We start from the raw sequence: 19,285 nt of genomic DNA, 5'->3' as shown, positions 1-19,285 counted from the left end.
TATAAAACTGAAGAGCTCATTTATATTGAATTATTTGCAAAAAACACAATATTGTACAGTCTTGTCCAAATGATGGATGCAGACCAGGTTTCACATCAGTCAAATGAGAAATTAATTCAAAGTACCCATAGGTAAAAACGCATAGATATAATCCTTCCCCTGATATGGCTGGGACATAATAAAAAGGGAAAGCATGATCAAACTGCTCCAATCAATAAATAGCACTTTATTTATCGTGATAAGTAATATTGATACTTATAACTAAAACGATTACTGTATGACATGGATGTTATATTTGATTTTAGGGTAAATCTGATTATGAAACAAATATATAGCAAATATTTTAAGTTACACCATTTTCAATAATGTGCCCATATGAATATTTGTACTAACTGACATACAGCACAGGTGTTCATTTACCTCAATGCAGCACATATAGACAATACAATTTTGATGTGTTTCATCATGGATGGCACATGTCTGTTCAATGTTTCTATGATGAAAGACTCATTAGTAAATATAACAAAAACCTTATTTTTTTTTCCTCTCATTTGCATTAAATCATCAATTAGAAAAAGAGTAACCCAGCAACAGCTAAGAGCTGATGTGGTCAAGTGAAGTGTATTATTTTCATTAAAGTAAGGTAAACATTGTGAGGGTTACATCTGAATGACTTAAAAACCGTAATCCCTTTTTTAAATAAAAAACCATCTGCTCTCAATTGAGCAAATGTTTAAAGACAGCTGTTCTCATATAAAATCAAATTGTTTCTTAAATAAGCTTGGTCAACTTTTGTTATAATGAACAAGCTCATCCTTGTTTTGAACTAATATGTATAAATGAAAATACTGAGTCAGAAATATAAATCTTCATTTTTAATGGTACTGCAGTAATTGTGCAAAATCTCACATTTTAGTGTTTTATATTTTTTCTTTAAAGTGAAATGTTAACATACTATCCTCTGTCATATATTCTTAGTAGAAGTAAAATCCTAATGAATGATAAAATCCCAATGAATTACAGTGTCCTTACAAATAACAAGACATACTCGCTTACCAATCAGACACAACTGCAAATTGCATTGATTCAGATCTATCATGGCATAATCTGAGTCTGTGCTGTTTGCTGTTAGTAATCAGTCGACCAAAGAAAGACCCTGATCTGCTGGTGCATTTTGGAACAGCAGATTAAGGCCAATGTTGACTGCAGCTGGATCAGACTCAAAAATGAATGAACATATGCAGTATGTTTGCCATGGGAAAATTGTTCTCTCAGTCAGATGCTGAAATTCCATTGTAAAGATAATTTTTTCCACTGTACATATTTTTTCCCCTTTCATTTACTACTGGAACCTGAATTTGTATATTATTATGAATGTCATTACATGAAGAGTTGACTGTACTTATGTCCATGTTAACAGTTCCAAATTAGAAAGAAAACAAAATCCATGCATGCATAATGTTGGGTCAATCCCTGATGCCATTAAAATTAAATAACAAAACAAACAAAAACTAGAGCCTTCCAAATATGTATAGCTGAATGAAAAATACATAACTACTGGAGCAATTGCAACAAAAAGCTAAAATGTTCAAAGCATTTTAAAATGCTCATCAACCTTGAACAAACAAAGATTCAAAACAATGATACTTTACAAATAGGACAAAACTTAATTTGATGAGTATTTCATTATAGATTTCAAATCCCTCCAAAAACACCTTATAGGGTTCTTCCTTACCCCAACTGCCAGTTATCCACAAAATAGAGTTATTGTGCAGAAAACATTGTTCTTCTTTCAGTTACAGTGGCCTTCACTGCTGACCTTTTGATCCCTAAAGGATTTTTCATCATCCCAATCACAAGCCATTTTGCAATGTTTGGCCCCAGGCTCTGATACAGATCAAATATTTTTGAGCAGAAACCATTTTTCCTCTTTCATTCAATGTGACATTGACTTTTGACCTTCCAAGGCAAAAATCGAAAGCCTTCTCCCTTACCCAAGTCATCCACAAATTCTGGTATGGGTATGTGATGTAGAACAAATGTTATTTTGCAGAAGCCAATTTTCATTTTTTGGACACATTGACCATTGGTCATTCAACCAGAAAATGGGCATGGCTTCTTACAAGTGCCTTCAAAACACAAATTCTTATTCAAGCAAAACTAATTTTATTGTACATAAATAAGTTTTCTTTTGTTCAGTCATGGTGACCTTGACCTTTTGACCTATCAACTGATATGATATGATTCTTCTTTACCCCAAGTACAAGCAATCTACAAAGTTTGGTAAATGGACATGATGAAGAACTCTATTTATTTGGTGGAAACTAAAAAATTTCTTTCAGCCATAGTTACCTTGACCTTTGTTCTCAAAATCAATAAAGTTCTTCCTTACCCATGTGCAAGTCATCCCAAAAGTCTGGAAACTACAGGTGGTGGACAACTTGAGCTATTAAGCAGAAACTATTTTTGTTGAATTTTTAGTCAAGTGACCTTAACCTCTGGATCCCAAAATTGATAGGATTCCTCATTATCCCAAGAACAAACTATCTACAAAGTTTGGTAATCACAGATGGAGGGCAACTTGATTATTATGCAGAAACAAAACTGGTAACAGATGTACATCATAACATAATACACTCCACTTTATGGTTGGCTTATTTCTTTTAGTTTTGTTACATTAAAGTAAAGTCATTAAAAGCTGTTCTTCACAAAGTATTAGGTAGCAAAGTGAGAGTCATTCCTTTAAACCATATTATTTTCCTTGTGCATAAAAAAAAATCTTCATGATTAAAAAAATCCATTCTATCAACATATCACTTTTAATGGAAGAAAAATCCTTTTAAATTTCAAAGAAATGGTCAGGAAAGTAGTGTCTGATATTTCATTGTGGTTAGTACCAAAACCCATACCTGCACATGTGATGGTTGTGGTTTAGGGAAACTGTTTCATTTGGGAATATTTATTTTAAATAATAAACTTGGCATTAAAAAATACACAGTTGATGTATATTGTATAAAACTGAATTTACAGACCTCGCAATGTAATTAATTTTTTGTATTTATCTGATCCAAGATTTTGACACTAGACCATGCAAACCAGGATTTGATTAATTTCTCTTATTACAAAGATTTTAATTCAAATGGCATCTTACAAACAGCAATTTTAAGTTATAGACTCGGCATTCCATATACAAGGAAAGGAAAAACTTTGGACAATTTTTTAAGAAAGCTTAAGATAGCAGGACTGCTAGAATTGGAATTGGATATGATTTGTAACTTTTGCTGGCAATCAACAAGTACAGTAGAAGGCAAAACTAAATCATTCTGGCATGTTAATTTTATGGAGACCTACCTGTCTGCTACATGTTTCTCAAAGTAAGTTAGGGGTGAGCTTCCATTTTAGTATGGACATATCACTGAAAATTTACAGAATGTTTATGGTTTGAATCAAATTGAATTTGCCTTCTCCAATCCACTCAGTGAAAATTAAATTAAAGCTCATTCTCTTAAAAAGATACTGATCCAGGAATACCAGAATTTTAAGACAGGCATTTCTTTACTAATTTAACCCAAGTTCACCTGCCTGAATAATGAAACACAAATAAGAAAAAGACAGAAATTATCACCACTTTGTACATACATCATGAAAGAGTAACATGTAATTCTTACATTCAGCTCTGATAAAGCAATGAAAAATAAACTTCCAAGCATTGTAAATGCTTTACATATTGCACATATCAAAAACAATAACAATGAACAAGATTGACAACCTTCATGAGTGTATGCACTATTCTGGATTTGTTTCCATTTATCTTCCACCACAGATCTAATACTCAGGTTTCCCATCTTGCTCTAATTCAGATCTGCCAACATAATATTTCAGCCAACAAGGGACATACTTTATATTTACCTGTGTACAACCATGTACACACTACAATATTTACCTATGTACAACCAAGTACATGCTACTATATTTACTTGTGCACAGCCAGAAAAATGCTATCTTATTTACCCAGGTACAACCAGATACCTTTTACTTCTATTTACCTGTTTACAAGCAGGTACACACTATACCAAATGTTAATGCATAACATGTGTACAATCCGGTACATGTTACTGTATTTACCAACAGAACTTTCCAGAAAAGTAAATCATTTGTTTTTTCAATCCTTCTCATGGAAATTCATCTATTTACCATGCGAAAAAAAATACAAATGTGTGATCATGGGAAAGAATACCGAGGTCTTTGCTCATAATCACGAATCCTCTTGCTGACTGGATATTGGACGTAGCTGATAACATGGAATGGAAGATTGATGTTGGAGCACTGGGAATTAAACAGGAATTCATTTAAATGAAGTACATAATGGCAGCTACCTCAAGCTAGTCTGGATGATTAAAACATAATTCTCTGGTTAGAAGTCACCATGTGGAAGGAAATATTACTGTAATATACCACTCATTAAGATTCATCAATATACAAAATTTCATCAGTGTAGGGTAAAAACAATTTGATTAACAGAGATGCGCTAAGCTAAAGATAAAGAATATGTAACAAATAAATGGATGAAAATACAAACAACATTCAACATGAAAATCTGGTCAGAGTGACATACTTTTGATATGGCTGATTTACTAAAAGATTTTCAAGATGGCTATTATGATAGCCATATTGGATGTAAGATTGGTAACATTTTCATTTAGAACTAACTAGATACCATATAAAGTCTTTTGGTGGGAAAAAAAAAAAACCAATGTAAATATGGCCATCCATTCAGAAAGAGTAGCTATAATGATATTTTCAACATCTCCAACATGGTGGCTGTATTGTATGTCAGAGAAGTATCATTTTTATTTAGACCCAATTAGAGATCATAAGTCTTTTGGTAAAACCCTATGTCTAAATGACTTTCTATTGATGAGTAGTAACAACAAGATTTCAAGATAGATGATGTCAGATTAATACCATTTTTGTTTCGGACCAAACAGACATCCTAAGATTTTGGTTAAAACCTCAAGCTGATACCACTGTGCCTTCAACAGGAGAAGCAATAAGAAAATTCTGGTCTCCATGGTGATCATATAGGAGGATAAATCACTAGTTAAACATCATACTAAGTCTTCTGGAGAAAAGCCTATACCAATAACACTTTCCATGTTTCACGAGGAGTAGCAATATCAAAGCTTTCAAGATGGCTACTATGGTCATCATACTGAAGGTATATTGACACAATTTCAATTTGGGACCAAGGAGACACCATAAAAAGTTCTTTTGTTAAACTCCATGTCTGTATGGCTTTCTATTCAGGAGAAGTGATTTTCAACATGGTTCCTATCCTGGATGTCAGATCAGCATCATTTTCATTTAGGACCAACGAAACTTCATTAGTTTAGGAGAAGCTGCAATAAAAAGATTTTCAAGATGGCTACTATTGTGGCAATATTGGCTATCTGAGTGGCACCATTATCATTTAAAAACCAAGTAGACCTTGGGATGAATGTAAGTGTGTAATGTTTGATGGCAATCTTTCAAGTAGTGCAGTAGAAATTTAAATAAAAAGTTTGTTCTAATGGACATACATGGACAACAGATAACAGAACATTCCATGAGCTCTTGTTTGTGGTCTATGACCAGAAGAGCTAATTACAGACAAAACTTGTAGAGCACAATTTCTTTAAAAAAAAAACACCTACACAGGTGCATAGTCATCTACTCATAAATTAGTATGACACAGCATTTCTAGAAAGGTGACTATAATATTTAACACAGATTCTGAAACCATCTGCCTGGATTGTGGTCCATATTTACATTTATAGCATTATAATCTTCTCATCACAAACTTTTAATATTAATAATATTTTAGGGAAAATGAATTCAATCACTAAATTAACTAAAATATATGCTCACTCATATTTTGTGATTTTGTAGTACATTGTTATCTATGATACCTGGATTGGGAATGGATTTGACCATGAGCTTTTGCCTGTAAATATCATCATTCCCCTCCATCATTTCCTGTAATTGACACTCATCATCATCCCCCTTCATTTCCAATTTGAAAATAGGGCCTTCACTGTAGCTCTCCATTTGCCATGGTTTTAAATATGATCATGCACAAGAATAATTATTAAAGTTTTTCTTGCATCAATATAAGAAAACAAATTACAGTTATTTCTAGGAAATGGTCCCAGATTTCCATAAAGAAAAAAAAAATGGTTTTGGTATTATGTGATAAAAGCTGATTTATTTCAACCTGCCCAGGTCGGACCACTCAGTGTGTCCTTGGGAAAAGCACATAACTCCAAATTTCATCAGTTTCATATAGTCAAATAATGTGTTGAAAGTGCCAGTAAAAACCAACCAACATCAACAAATTAACTGCTATCATGTACAAAGAATCTTACATGATTACTCTCCTTTTATAAAAAGAAGCACAAATGTATAATACTAGCTATCACATAAAAAAAACCACACTAACTTTATTCACTTAACTGCAAAGGACTGAAAAGAGCAATCATGTAATTTTTATGTACACTTGTAGGTCCCAGACACTGCACTTTTGCCATATAAAACTGTCCTATGCCAGCTATTTTGCTGCCATGAAGTAAAACAGCATGCATCAAATATCACAAATTATAAAAGAAAAAATCATGTGAAAAAAATGCATTGGAAGATTGGGTCCAGCATTATTTTTCAACAAAATTATGTCTCTTGCAGGCATGCTACTTTTATTTTTGTCGGAATCATTTAGGAACATCCTGGAAAAGTGCAGTGTAGAATTCGGGTATGTCCATTGTCATTTGGTAATTCTTCACAATTTCTTGAATTTTCAGCTTTCTTCTAACATGTGGAGGCTGGTATCTGCAAGTTAGGAAACATTTAAAATTTAAGGATTTTTGTGTCTTTATATCAAAAGAACATAAGTAACAATTAAGACTAAAGAAGGGTACATTTTCATTGATGAGCACGACATCAAGCAACATGGACTTGCATATGAAGATTCATTGAATTAGTATCATGATTAAAATGATTACAAATCAATTACTATATCAACTATACAACTGGTATAAATCTGTGATCAGCACAGACCTAGACTGACTGTTGTATGAAATGCTGTCAGACAAGGGTCTACCCTGTTAATCAAGGATCATTGGCAGAATCAAAATAAATAATCAGATATGTCAAGTGTAACTTTACCATTGACTTGTAAAGAGTGAATATTAACTTTTTACTAAAAAAGTACATAGCAAAAATTTCAATTTTCATGGTAGCTTGCTATAAAAATCTCAGTTTTGCATGGTAGCTTGCTATAAAAATCTCAATTTTACATGGTAGCTTGCTATAAAAATCTCAATTTTACATGGTAGCTTGCTATAAAAATATAAACTTTACATGGTAGCTTGCTATAAAAATATAAACTTTACATGGTAGCTTGCTATAAAAATCTCAATTTTACATGGTAGCTTGCTATAAAAATATAAACTTTACATGGTAGCTTGCTATAAAAATCTTAACTTTACATGGTAGCTTGCTATAAAAATCTCAATTTTACATGGTAGCTTGCTATAAAAATCTTAACTTTACATGGTAGCTTGCTATAAAAATCTCAATTTTACATGGTAGCTTGCTATAAAAATCTCAATTTTACATGGTAGCTTGCTATAAAAATATAAACTTTACATGGTAGCTTGCTATAAAAATATAAACTTTACATGGTAGCTTGCTATAAAAATCTCAATTTTACATGGTAGCTTGCTATAAAAATATAAACTTTACATGGTAGCTTGCTATAAAAATCTTAACTTTGCATGGTAGCTTGCTATAAAAATCTCAATTTTACATGGTAGCTTGCTATAAAAATCTCAATTTTACATGGTAGCTTGCTATAAAAATATAAACTTTACATGGTAGCTTGCTATAAAAATCTTAACTTTGCATGGTAGCTTGCTATAAAAATCTCAATTTTACATGGTAGCTTGCTATAAAAATATAAACTTTACATGGTAGCTTGCTATAAAAATCTCAATTTTACATGGTAGCTTGCTATAAAAATCTTAACTTTACATGATAGCTTGCTAATGTGGATCACAACTCCAGCAGACAATACTTCTCAGGGAAAATGTATGTTCTTTAACATGAACAAAACATAATCACAGCAAAAAATTATTATTCATGATAATTCTCAAGCCTGTTTATGTTTCTGAAATTATGGCAAAACATACTACCATCATTTATGTAAATGCCTGGATATCATGAAATAATTCTTTTTATCTCACAGTACAATGAAATCTTGCTATAACACACTTCGGTATACAAAAAAGTCGGATACAGCATGGTCATACAATGAAATCCCACTTTACCAAGCTTTGTAATAACACAGTGTTGGATACAGCATGGTCATACAATAAAATCCCACAAAAACATGCTTTGTAACAACACAGTGTTGGATATAGCATGATCATACTATGAAATCACATGATAACATGCTTTGTTATAACACAAAGTTGAATATAGCATGGTCATACAGTGAAATCCCATGATAACATGTTTTGTTATAACACAAAGTTGAATATAGAATGGTCATAAAATGGCTCCTGATATTTTACAGTAATACCACCAATTGTTTTAAGTACTACAAAAGCTTTAGTGTCAAAATAAACTATTTGATTTAATAATTTGGAAAGATAAGGTGTAATCTTGAAGAAAAGAAAATAAAGTCATTGCTTTTTGCCTTTTTCTAAAAGACATTAGTTCCTTAATGAGCTAATAATCAGTAATCTAATTATTATGGAACCATCAACAATAAAGCCATTATGTTTTCTTTGTGTTTGTCTTCAATACATTTTGTATACAGTCAAGTTTAATGAATTGCAAGCAACGGCCAACAAATGCTTGGTCAGTCATCTGGCAACTAAGTAATGTGGTGCTCTAAAAATGTTTCTCACCTGAATTTATAAATCAATTACTTTACCTACCTATCAAAAAAATAAATAAAAAAATACCAAACTATTTAAGAGAAAACAACTGATCAACATTGTTTGTATGGTCAATGGTGATACATACTCCCCTAAAACAAATTTATCACCAGAATTGTTAGGAGCAGTTTTGACACATACATCCCTCCCTCCCCAAGAACAACTTAAATATATTTTGTATTTTAATTAGAAGGCAGCTTGAAATTACACCCATATATACAGGTACTACTCATTGTAATGCTTACTGGAAATAACCATATAAGTTGTAGGTGTGTACGGATTTGCTATTATAATCAAACATAATACTTTCTGCTGTAGTGCAGAGTCATAGTTATAAATTTTCAGTGAATGTTGGGTTTGTTTAATATCTGCTTCAGTCTTAAAGAGAAAGCCTGGTTTTATGGAACTCACTCATTACCCATGAAACTGAATGGTTTACTCCTAGATTGAAGTTATATACATTATCTGAATTCTCATCTCAAGCATTACCAAGTCAATATCCTTGAAATTCTAAATACATTTCAATTAATGTATTTTCAAACCTTAATGTCCAATTTATGCATTTTACTGTCAGCCAGAAATCAGACTGTCTGAACATATCCAGCATTTATGAATGTTTCCAAATATACAATGTTTCATATGTTAGTATGCATGCATAGGCAAGAAACAAAGTTTGATTTAAATGGATCTAGCAGAAAAGTTCTTGAAGTTATGCTTCTTTTTGGACATTTTTGATTGAATTACTACTCTGTGTGTGTGTGTGTGTGTGTGTGTGTGTGTGTGTGTCTGTGTGTGTGTGTGTGTGTGAGATTTGGATTTTTAACGTAGCTTTAAAAATGTTTCAGTCACAGAGCCAGACTGTCATGTGATAGCAAGGTGTCTCTGTATAATTTATGTATTATCATTTTCTTACTGATAGAAAATTAATATTTCTATTGTTAGGATTCACAGTGCATTGATGCATCTGTTATGTTCAATGCAGACTGGGGTGGCATTAGGTAATTTGTTTGCCTAAAGAACACTTACTGGCATGACAACATTACTGGTATGACAATATGTTGGTGTGCTTTTTTAACAAATAAACAACTGGTTCGAGTTTGGGTGCTTGTATTACTGCCCTTAGCACACAGTACAAAGATATTCAGCTACCTGCCCTAACTTATACAATTACTTTCATCATTCATGAGCCATGGCAGACATGTTACATAATCTGTTCCAATGGACATAATGTATTGTGTGTGTTTGTGAGTGATTTAGATTTTTAACATAGCTTTAGCAATTTTCTAATCATATCGCTACAATGTCTGCAGTGTGGTAGTTTATCGTGATATCCAGCACTGGGGCATCATTCTGTAGACATACTGCATGATGTCCCACCCAGTCACATTATCCTGACACCAGGCCAACCAGTCCTAACATTAACCTCTTAATGCTGAGCACCTAGCGAGGTAGCTGGAAGTACTTTTTTGATAAGTCTTTAGTATGACTCTGTCAGGGATCAAACCCTCAACCTCCCACATCAGAGACAGATGCTCTAACCACTAGGCCACCGGAGTGGTCAAAATAAAGTATTAATAAAATCAACCGAAGAATGCCCAGTAAGAACTAGAATAACTGCAGAAATTGATCTCTAACCATGACTGTGACCAGATTATAAACAAGTGTGCAACTGTCGAACAGAGTGAGTTCTATTATTGAGATGGTTTCATAAAATAATGGTTGCCTGTGACAATAAAATGTATTATTGAAATAACTGGAGTCTTTTCAGTTATCTCAGAAGCCATCTTTTCTCTAATTTTGATCTTACAACTCCAAATTTACTGTGAATTTTGCAAGATATGCAAATCAGACAAATCACTTAGACTGGTTCATGACTTAATCTGAGTACAGCTATTTTCGATGATATTATAGGCCTGTAGACCAAATGAACATTATCCAAAATCGAGGTTCTCAAGTAAACCTGCCTACTGACAAAATGGGAGATTACAAGAACATACTCAAGTCTCCTTGATAAAAACCATATTTTACAGAAAACTCTGATCACATGTTGAGGAGCATTTGGTTATTTTATTGCTCCTCATTGTAAAAATACTCAAGGATTTTTTTTTCCCCACAAATCAGAGTATTTTTTCAAGCCATTTGTGGGCTGGCCATTTATGAAAACCAAATCCATATTCCCCACCCTCACCCCTGCAAAAAGTAAATGATAGTACCTCAGAAACAATTAAGTAATCATGGTCAAATGTAAATTCGGCAGCATCAGCAAAAAAGGTAGCGGTACTAATATTAGTACTAGGACAGATAATTATAATTGGTATTATTTTTAATAGTTATGCACTGCAGATGATGATCATTCAGTATTATTTTTAAAAAACATTAAGATAAGTTTGAACACAATGATTCAATATATGCATGTCATTTTTAAATTAAAAATGAAACATCAAAAAATGTTACATTTATCTTACCTGACATGTAATTATTAATCACAAATGTGTCATCCACATATAGAAAGGCCACCCTTCTTTTAAGGATACCTTCCAGCTACAGAAAGGGTGGCCTTATAAAAGTGGGATTACTGTTTTCGTACTTGTATGAGAATGAAATCTATATAGCAACCAGTTTACTTACAGTTCACTTTCCAAACGTTTGCGCCTGCAAATGTTAATGGCAGTTTGTCTGACCAGAGTACCAAGGCAGCGCCGACTGACCACCATTCCATCTACTAGTGGTATGGCCATTGTAATTCTATATAGCAAAAAAAATTTAAGAAGCTAAATACAGAAAATGAATACTGAAATTGATTGACAAAATATATCTAATGTTCTTTTTCCTTTGTGCTTGGTTTTGATTTGGTTATTTTCCCATAATGCATTGCATAACATTTCATGACTATATCAATCCCTGGAAACTATTAGCATATAGGATAAAGTGTGTACAAAATATTCACAGTGACACCAAAATTCTTAAAAAGTTCTTATTGGTAGTAAAAGTGTTTCATGAGCAGCATATCCTTTCTATTCTTTAATTATAACTTACTATAATTTCATCTCCTGACAAATAATGCTGGATTCTACTCAAGGGAAAAAATATGGTAAATACGGTTTTAAAAATTTTTCCAAGAGTGCTGCAAAAGAACATGATACCCTGCCATCTATGGAAGCTTGTGTGTGTGTGTGAATGTTATCTGTCACTGAAGACCCTGATCATGACACTCAACCAAATGACACTAAATAGAGAAGCTTGCACCATTAACTGAAAAGAACCAACATCCAAGATTCTGCTGAAACTTGTATGTCGAAATAAAATTCAAAATGTTCAAATTTTTAGGATCAGAGAACTCTGTAGATATAAAAATTAATTTTGACAAGACTTTGTATTTAAATTTTTTACCATTGAAGATGATGGCAGTTTACTAACTAGTAAAAAAAATTCAAAATCAAATATTGATTATGGATTTATCAAACTTAGCATGTGGTTACATCCTGACATTACCTGATCAAGGCAATACTCTCATATTCAAGGTCAAAGGTTATTACAAGGATTTTTGCACTCTACTATGTCACTGTGCCATGTGATCCGTGCAGTTTGAAATTGGACCCGATTTATATGTGATTATATATAGTAAATGAAATCATATCTACAGCATATACCCAGACCTGCCGGCTGTACATCTGGTGAAGGCAGATATGGGTCAATGCAGTTTGCAGTTTGGTATGACTTAACAAACAAAACAGTATACCTTCCTGTCTGACCCTGCATATGTATTCGGAACAGGCCATTTTTGAGGGCATGGATGAAGATCAAGCTGATGTCTTTCTCTGGAACTTTATATGCTGGCACTGTTCCAGTTAGCTGCTCCAGTCCAGTGCTCGTCAAACTCACCAAATCAGCTGAAGTAAAGTCAGATGTATCAGCCATATGTAAACTTTAGCTTGAACACAAATAGATTGTATTGTTTGAACATAAATAGACCCCATGGTTTGAACATGAATAGATCCCATTGTTTGAACATGAATAGATCCCACTGTTTGGACATGAATAGATTCCATTGTTTGGACATGAATAGATTCCATTGTTTGAACATGAATAGATCCCATTGTTTGAACATGAATAGATCCCATTGTTTGAACACGAAAAGATTCTATTGCTTGCACATGAATAGATTCCATTGCTTGAACATAAATAGATCCTACTGTTTGAACATGAATAGATCCTATTGTTTGAACATGAACATATTATATTGTTTGAACATGAACAGATTCTATTTTTGAACATGAATAGATTCTATTGTTTGAACATAAATAGATCCTACTGTTTGAACATGAACAGATTCTATTGTTTGAGCATGAATAGATTCTATTGTTTGAACATGAAAAGATTCTATTGTTTGAACATGAATAGATTCCATTGTTTGAACATGAATAGATTCTACTGTTTGAAGATGAACAGATTCTATTGTCTGAGCATGAATAGATTCCATTGTTTGAACATGAAAAGATTATATTGTTTGAACATGAACAGATCCTATTGTTTGAACATGAATAGATTCAATTGTTTGAGCATGAATAGATCCCGCTGTTTGAACTTTAAAAGATTCTATTGTTTGAACATGAATAGTTCCTATTGTCTCAATCCAGACTCACAGTCCAATGCTGTGTAAATGTTAGTAGCTACAGAGTGAAATCTGTATATCTGTACTGTAATCATCACATTCATTTTCATAGAGAAGCATTTAAGGTAAAGGAATTCAGTTAGTCCTATATCTGCTTGTGTAATATATAATGGGCAATCAACTGAGAACAGTATAGACACATAAATCACACAATACCCTTGCAGATTAAGGTCCACAAAGATTGAAATATAAGAACAATACAAAACACAGACCCTAATTTGTCCATATATAAAGCATTGGCAGATCTGGCCTGAAAATTGTGCAAGTCTGAGCAGCCTGACTTGGATATTCAGATTTCACTGACAGTTAATTAAAAGTGATCTTTCAAATGTAGAGCTTCTGTGACTGGTTGACACACACAAAATCTCAACCTTAAACTGAAGATAAAAAGTTTTATGATTTCCAGGCCAGGATGTATGATGTTTGCAACTGGACACACATTCTATTAAAAAACAGTGGTCACTGTCCCTGTTTTGGCACACACATAATACATTAGAAGATCTGGATCTTTTTAGTTTGTTTGGAGTAATCAATAGAACAAACAATAAAGACCCTGATCTGCAAGCACATTATGCTATGGCAGATCAGGATCTTTGTTGTTTGCAGTTTGACTCAACTTATAAGTGAGTATATATGGTATCTGGTTTCATATAACCAACATCTAAGTCATCAAAAATATTTTGAATTAACTGTTAGAACCTGCTGTATCATCAATGTAAAATTACCATATATATTCACTTATAAGTAGAGTCAAACTGCAAAACAAAGAACCTGATTTGCTGTAGCATAATGTACATGCAGATCAGAGTCTGTGTTATTTATTCCACTTATTACTCCTAACAACCTGCAGAGACCCAGACCTGGTGCATTATGCAATGGCAGATCTGGGTCTGAGCAGTTTGCAGTTGGACTTGACTTATAAACAAGTATATATGTTATTGGTTTCAACACTGCATTTCTATATATACCCAGTTCTAATTTTGTTCCCCTTCATAGAGATAGTGAGACACTGATTTCCCTACATCATTATATATTTTAGTAGTGTTTTGCTTACTTTTTCATGCTGAAAAAAAATCTGTTAATTATCAACACTTTCTAGTTCAGTGAGTGTGTGATTTGAATTTTTAACATAGCTTAAACGATTTTTCAGTCATATCGCTACAATGTCTGCAGGGTGGCAATACTGATGCCTAGCACTGGGGCATCATGCTGCAGACACATGATGATGTTCCACCCAGTCACATTATCCTGACACAAAACTGACCAACCCTGACACTAAGCTCTTAGTGCTGAGTACCTAGCGAGGCAGCTGTTAGTACCATTTTTATAAGTCTTTAGTATGATTTGGCCGGGGTTTTAACACATGACCTCCCATATCTGGGATGGATGCTCTAACCACGAGGCCAGTGGAGCAGTCATTTCCTATCTCAAAATGATAATAATGTAAGATACATCATGCCAAATAAATTCTTAGATAATATTAACAAACTGTATCAATACCATATTTTGGGCAATGAATTTCATTTTCTTTTCAACATTATGTTATTAAAATTGTACAGATATATTCATGTCCTTAGTTCTGTTGCAATATACATTTTATTTTAATCATATGAAAGTCTGAGATGCAGTGAAATGAATGATAAATGTTTAGTAAATTAACAGAAAATCACATTCACACTGACACCTGACTGAAGTCAAACAAAATCGCATAAGTTCCACTGGATACCTCATGCATGAGTTCTCATTAACATATCAAACAATTTCTTCTGACATCCAGTTACAACTTTATAGAGGGGTAATTAAAGTTGGGAAAGCATAATTTGGCAGTTGCTGCATGAACATGCAAACAACAATCATTGCTAAAATAAAGCAATATTGAGATTTCATATCATTATTTTAATTTAAGCATAACTATTTTGCATTAATAACCAAAGTAATGGTTTTTTTTAATAAATCACAAATGGTCACAAAAAAACATCCTAGATATTGTATTTTCACACATAAACGTTTTGAAGATAAATGCTTATGTGCAAAAATAATACCCTAGTACAAAAGAAGTCATCAAGTTTTCTTTGCCACTGAAATGTTAATTTCATGTGTGATCAGATAACCTAAAAGCAAAACATCTGCTCTTCTGCAGGTCTGCATTTCTTGCCATTATGTTGACAATAAAGAATGGGGACAAGTGAATGATAATGTGTCACAGGCTATTCTATTGTTTGATTCTGATAAAAGAATAAGTGACAGAAAAAATAAAACTTGTGCACCAATCAAAATAGCTAGAAGTTTGGCATTTATCTGTTTTTTGTCTTCCATTCCTTGCAATAGTCATATCAACTAAGTAAAAAGTATTTGTGAAGGAGTAGAGACAAGATCAGTTGTTTAAAATGAATGGTCATGCTCTAAACTACTTACAAAGATGTCAACTGATCTTTTGATCCAATGAGACCAGTCATCTGGATCCCATTCTGTAGATCTACCTTGTGTCAAAATGTATTCCTGTCTTTGTACAATTCACCAAAAGAAATTAGAAGTAACCCATCAATACAAATTTGCAAAACTTAACTGAATCATGATAAACAGAAGGATTAGGTACCAAACTGGAAAGCACAGGGAATTAAAACATTGCATGAGCTGTACTGTAAAAAGGGAAGTTTTCTGAGACTTGGTCAAGCTTTGCAAAAGCATCTAAAAAAAATTATAAGCTGCCAAGTTTTATGAAATTGCAACCTTTATCATAGGAATATACTGCATTTAATATATTTTTCTTCACATGCCTTAAAATGTGCACATTCATCTTTCAGATCACAACTTGTATAATACACTGTTCAAAATAGTCCCTCGGAAGCGGGAGGTTGTGGGTTTGAACCCGGTCGAGTCATACCAAAGACTTACAATAATGGTACTAACAGCAACCTCGCTTGGTGCTCAGTATTAAGAGGTCAGTGTTAGGACTGGTCGGCCTGGTGTCAGGATAATGTGACTGGATGGGACATCAAGCAACGTGTCTGCAGCATGATGCCCCAGTGCTAGACATCACTATAAACTGCCATACTGCAGACATCTTACCGAAATGACTGAAAAATGGTTAAAGCTACGTTAAAAATCCTAATCACACACACACACACACACACACACACACAAAACAGTCACTATTCCACAAACATCTCAATCCTTGTATGCCAGCATAGAACATCAGGATTTTCATAAAACTAACACTGTGTATGCCTAGTTGTATATCATTACCATTGACTTAGATATCACATGTTTCATTGGAAACAACAATACTGGGAATAAATCAACATTAAGAGTGATAATTTCTCAGCACAAAGGGAGCTAAATCTACTAGTACTAGGTATGTACCTTCATGTAATTGGGACACTGTTTATAACATAGCTGGTGTGTACTTCTTATAGTTAAGCTAACTGCTGGTTATTTTAAAATTACAATTTTGTAAGTGCACAGCATGGTGAGTTATGACAAATATAGAATAATATGTAAACATAATTTAAAGCACTTGTTCATTGTTAAATAATTTTACAGGCTAGATTGAATGTGATCATGTCCTTTTCTTTCACATGTTACCTTCTCTACACAATGTAACTAACTCTGTTTGAACACAACCTCCTCCCGATTTTTGGACTCACATCCTGAGGGTTCTGTCCCTTAGTCTGACATTGACTACTGAAGAAGATTTCTCCTGTGAACATACCAGACAAACTCCAGACTGCATTCACAGTTTGACAGCTACTATTAAAAATTACAATAACATTAGACTTACCTGCTGGAAAATTGTCTCTATCCTCAAAATTTTCAAGCCATATAACAAAGATCTTGGTATCTGGCCAAATCATAGCAGTAGGCCGTCCTGGGCGACGATTTCTCACCACAACAGTTGTATCACTTGGTGAACATGGGCTGTCTTTTCCTTTGTCGGCCCTATCTTTATCAACAGATTCAAAAGTCAGTGAGCGTGGCTTTGTCAGGGTTATAGAACTTCTATGGGAGGGCATTTGGGATTTATCTGTGAATAAAATGCTGAGCTTCTATATTCAACAATATTAACACTACTTGAAGTTGTGAAATGTTTGTATTCATTAGTATGGAGTTCACAAGAACTACCACATGTACTTGAATACAAGTCAATTTCATCTGCAAACAACACAGACCCTGACCAGCTATCACAAAAATGATTATTTATCCTGATGATATAAACCTATTTACCATGTCTGATACAATATGCATGGATCTTGCTCATAACTGTATAGATTTAGGATCTTAATGATTTAAGCTTATGTACCTGAACTGGACCAGTCTGTGGAATCAAACTCAGCAATCATATGCATCGATTACTGCATTAAAACCTTGTTTGACATCTTGAGCATAGTCAATCAGATTCGAGATTACCATATACATTGGGACACGATAAAAATAATATTCACAGTGATAATAAACTTAGTCAATCAGATTCAAGATTACCATATACATTGGGACACGATAAAAATAATATTCAGAGTGGTAATAAACTTAGTCAATCAGATTCAAGATTACCAGATACATTGGGCCATGATAACAAAATTATTTTTTTCCTGTCCCAGAACTTATGGTGAAACTATTTTTCACCTAGGTCATATGTCCCAAGACTTAAGAAAGTAAATAAATTTGTATTGCACTTTTGCTCCCCCCACTGCACGTTGCAATAAAATAGATCAACAAAATGCTTATTTGATAATAAAAAGAAAGAAATTAACCTTGTATTGTTATCATTTATTTTTTCAACATGAGCATTAAACAATAAAATATATCCATGAAATCTGTATATGTAGTGTAGGCTTCCATACTGTAGTATGTATTGCTTATGTCTGATAACACACACCACGCTGTTCACTGACATGAACATTGAGAAACAAATTGTGTTTGGTTGTGCTCAAAGGTTTGAATATGTTATTTGACTGAAAACTGGATCCAACAAAATTGCAAACAACAGAGAAATAATCAACCAATATCTTGAAGACAACTGTCATTCATGCATGACACGGTGTTAGGTGAAAAATAATCAAGACTGAATTATATACAGGTCCACTGTATGACAGTATGTCACAAATAAAAAACATTATTTGAAAACACATTCACTTGAGTGCAAGTGACAATCTTTTCGCCAGCACGGATTATGAAAGTATCATTACTATTTAGCTGCAGACTTCAATGCTCCTTTGTATTAATTTTAACTGCAGATGCCAAGCACACAGAAGCCTTGGGTCGTGAATAAACACAACTGGCAATGAGCAGTAAACTCGTTCTCTGACCTTACAGACAGGACATCAAAGACAAAGGTTATTTTTTATTACAAAGCAAGCCAACCTCAAAAGTTACATTTGGATACTCTGAAGCTGTCTTTTTTAAAGGATATCAATACAAGGGTTATTTTATTGCAAAGCAAGCTGACCTCGGAAGTCAACTATGGATTCTTTAAAGTGTGCCGGGGGGGGGGGGGGAAATATACAAAGACAGCTGAGATATGGAAGCTAACTTTGGTTCCTTTTCACCAATATTAACAAGAATTCTGAAAATAAATTGAAACAATGGAACAATTTTTAAAGAAGATTTGGAGAAAATAAAATCATGTGAGGAATTTGTG

At 33.4% G+C, this 19,285-nt stretch overlaps 1 protein-coding gene across 6 annotated transcripts in view; it reads right to left on the bottom strand.

The window, feature by feature from the left end:
• Positions 1-197: 197 nt before the first annotated feature.
• The window catches only part of LOC149774975 (ral GTPase-activating protein subunit beta-like), a 141,554-nt gene continuing 122,466 nt past the window's right edge, over positions 198-19,285 (bottom strand). For 5 of the 6 annotated variants that reach the window (XM_089944590.1, XM_089944592.1, XM_089944591.1 and 2 more), the window contains 4 exons: positions 17,429-17,671; positions 12,715-12,865; positions 11,604-11,720; positions 198-6,861 (listed from right to left, as the gene is read on the bottom strand). In XM_089944590.1, the coding sequence (XP_089800716.1) occupies positions 6,744-6,861; positions 11,604-11,720; positions 12,715-12,865; positions 17,429-17,671 (629 nt within the window). In that variant the 3' untranslated portion in view covers positions 198-6,743. The remainder of the gene's footprint in view (positions 6,862-11,603; positions 11,721-12,714; positions 12,866-17,428; positions 17,672-19,285) is intronic. The other variant, XM_089944594.1, reaches the window with a different exon arrangement.

This window comes from Sinohyriopsis cumingii, unplaced genomic scaffold (assembly GCF_028554795.1).
Source record: "Sinohyriopsis cumingii isolate HCF-2022 unplaced genomic scaffold, ASM2855479v2 utg000059l, whole genome shotgun sequence".
NCBI classification, from domain to species: domain Eukaryota; kingdom Metazoa; phylum Mollusca; class Bivalvia; order Unionida; family Unionidae; genus Sinohyriopsis; species Sinohyriopsis cumingii.
Note: the sequence above shows the minus strand (reverse complement) of the source record. Positions and strands in the feature narration are given on the sequence as shown.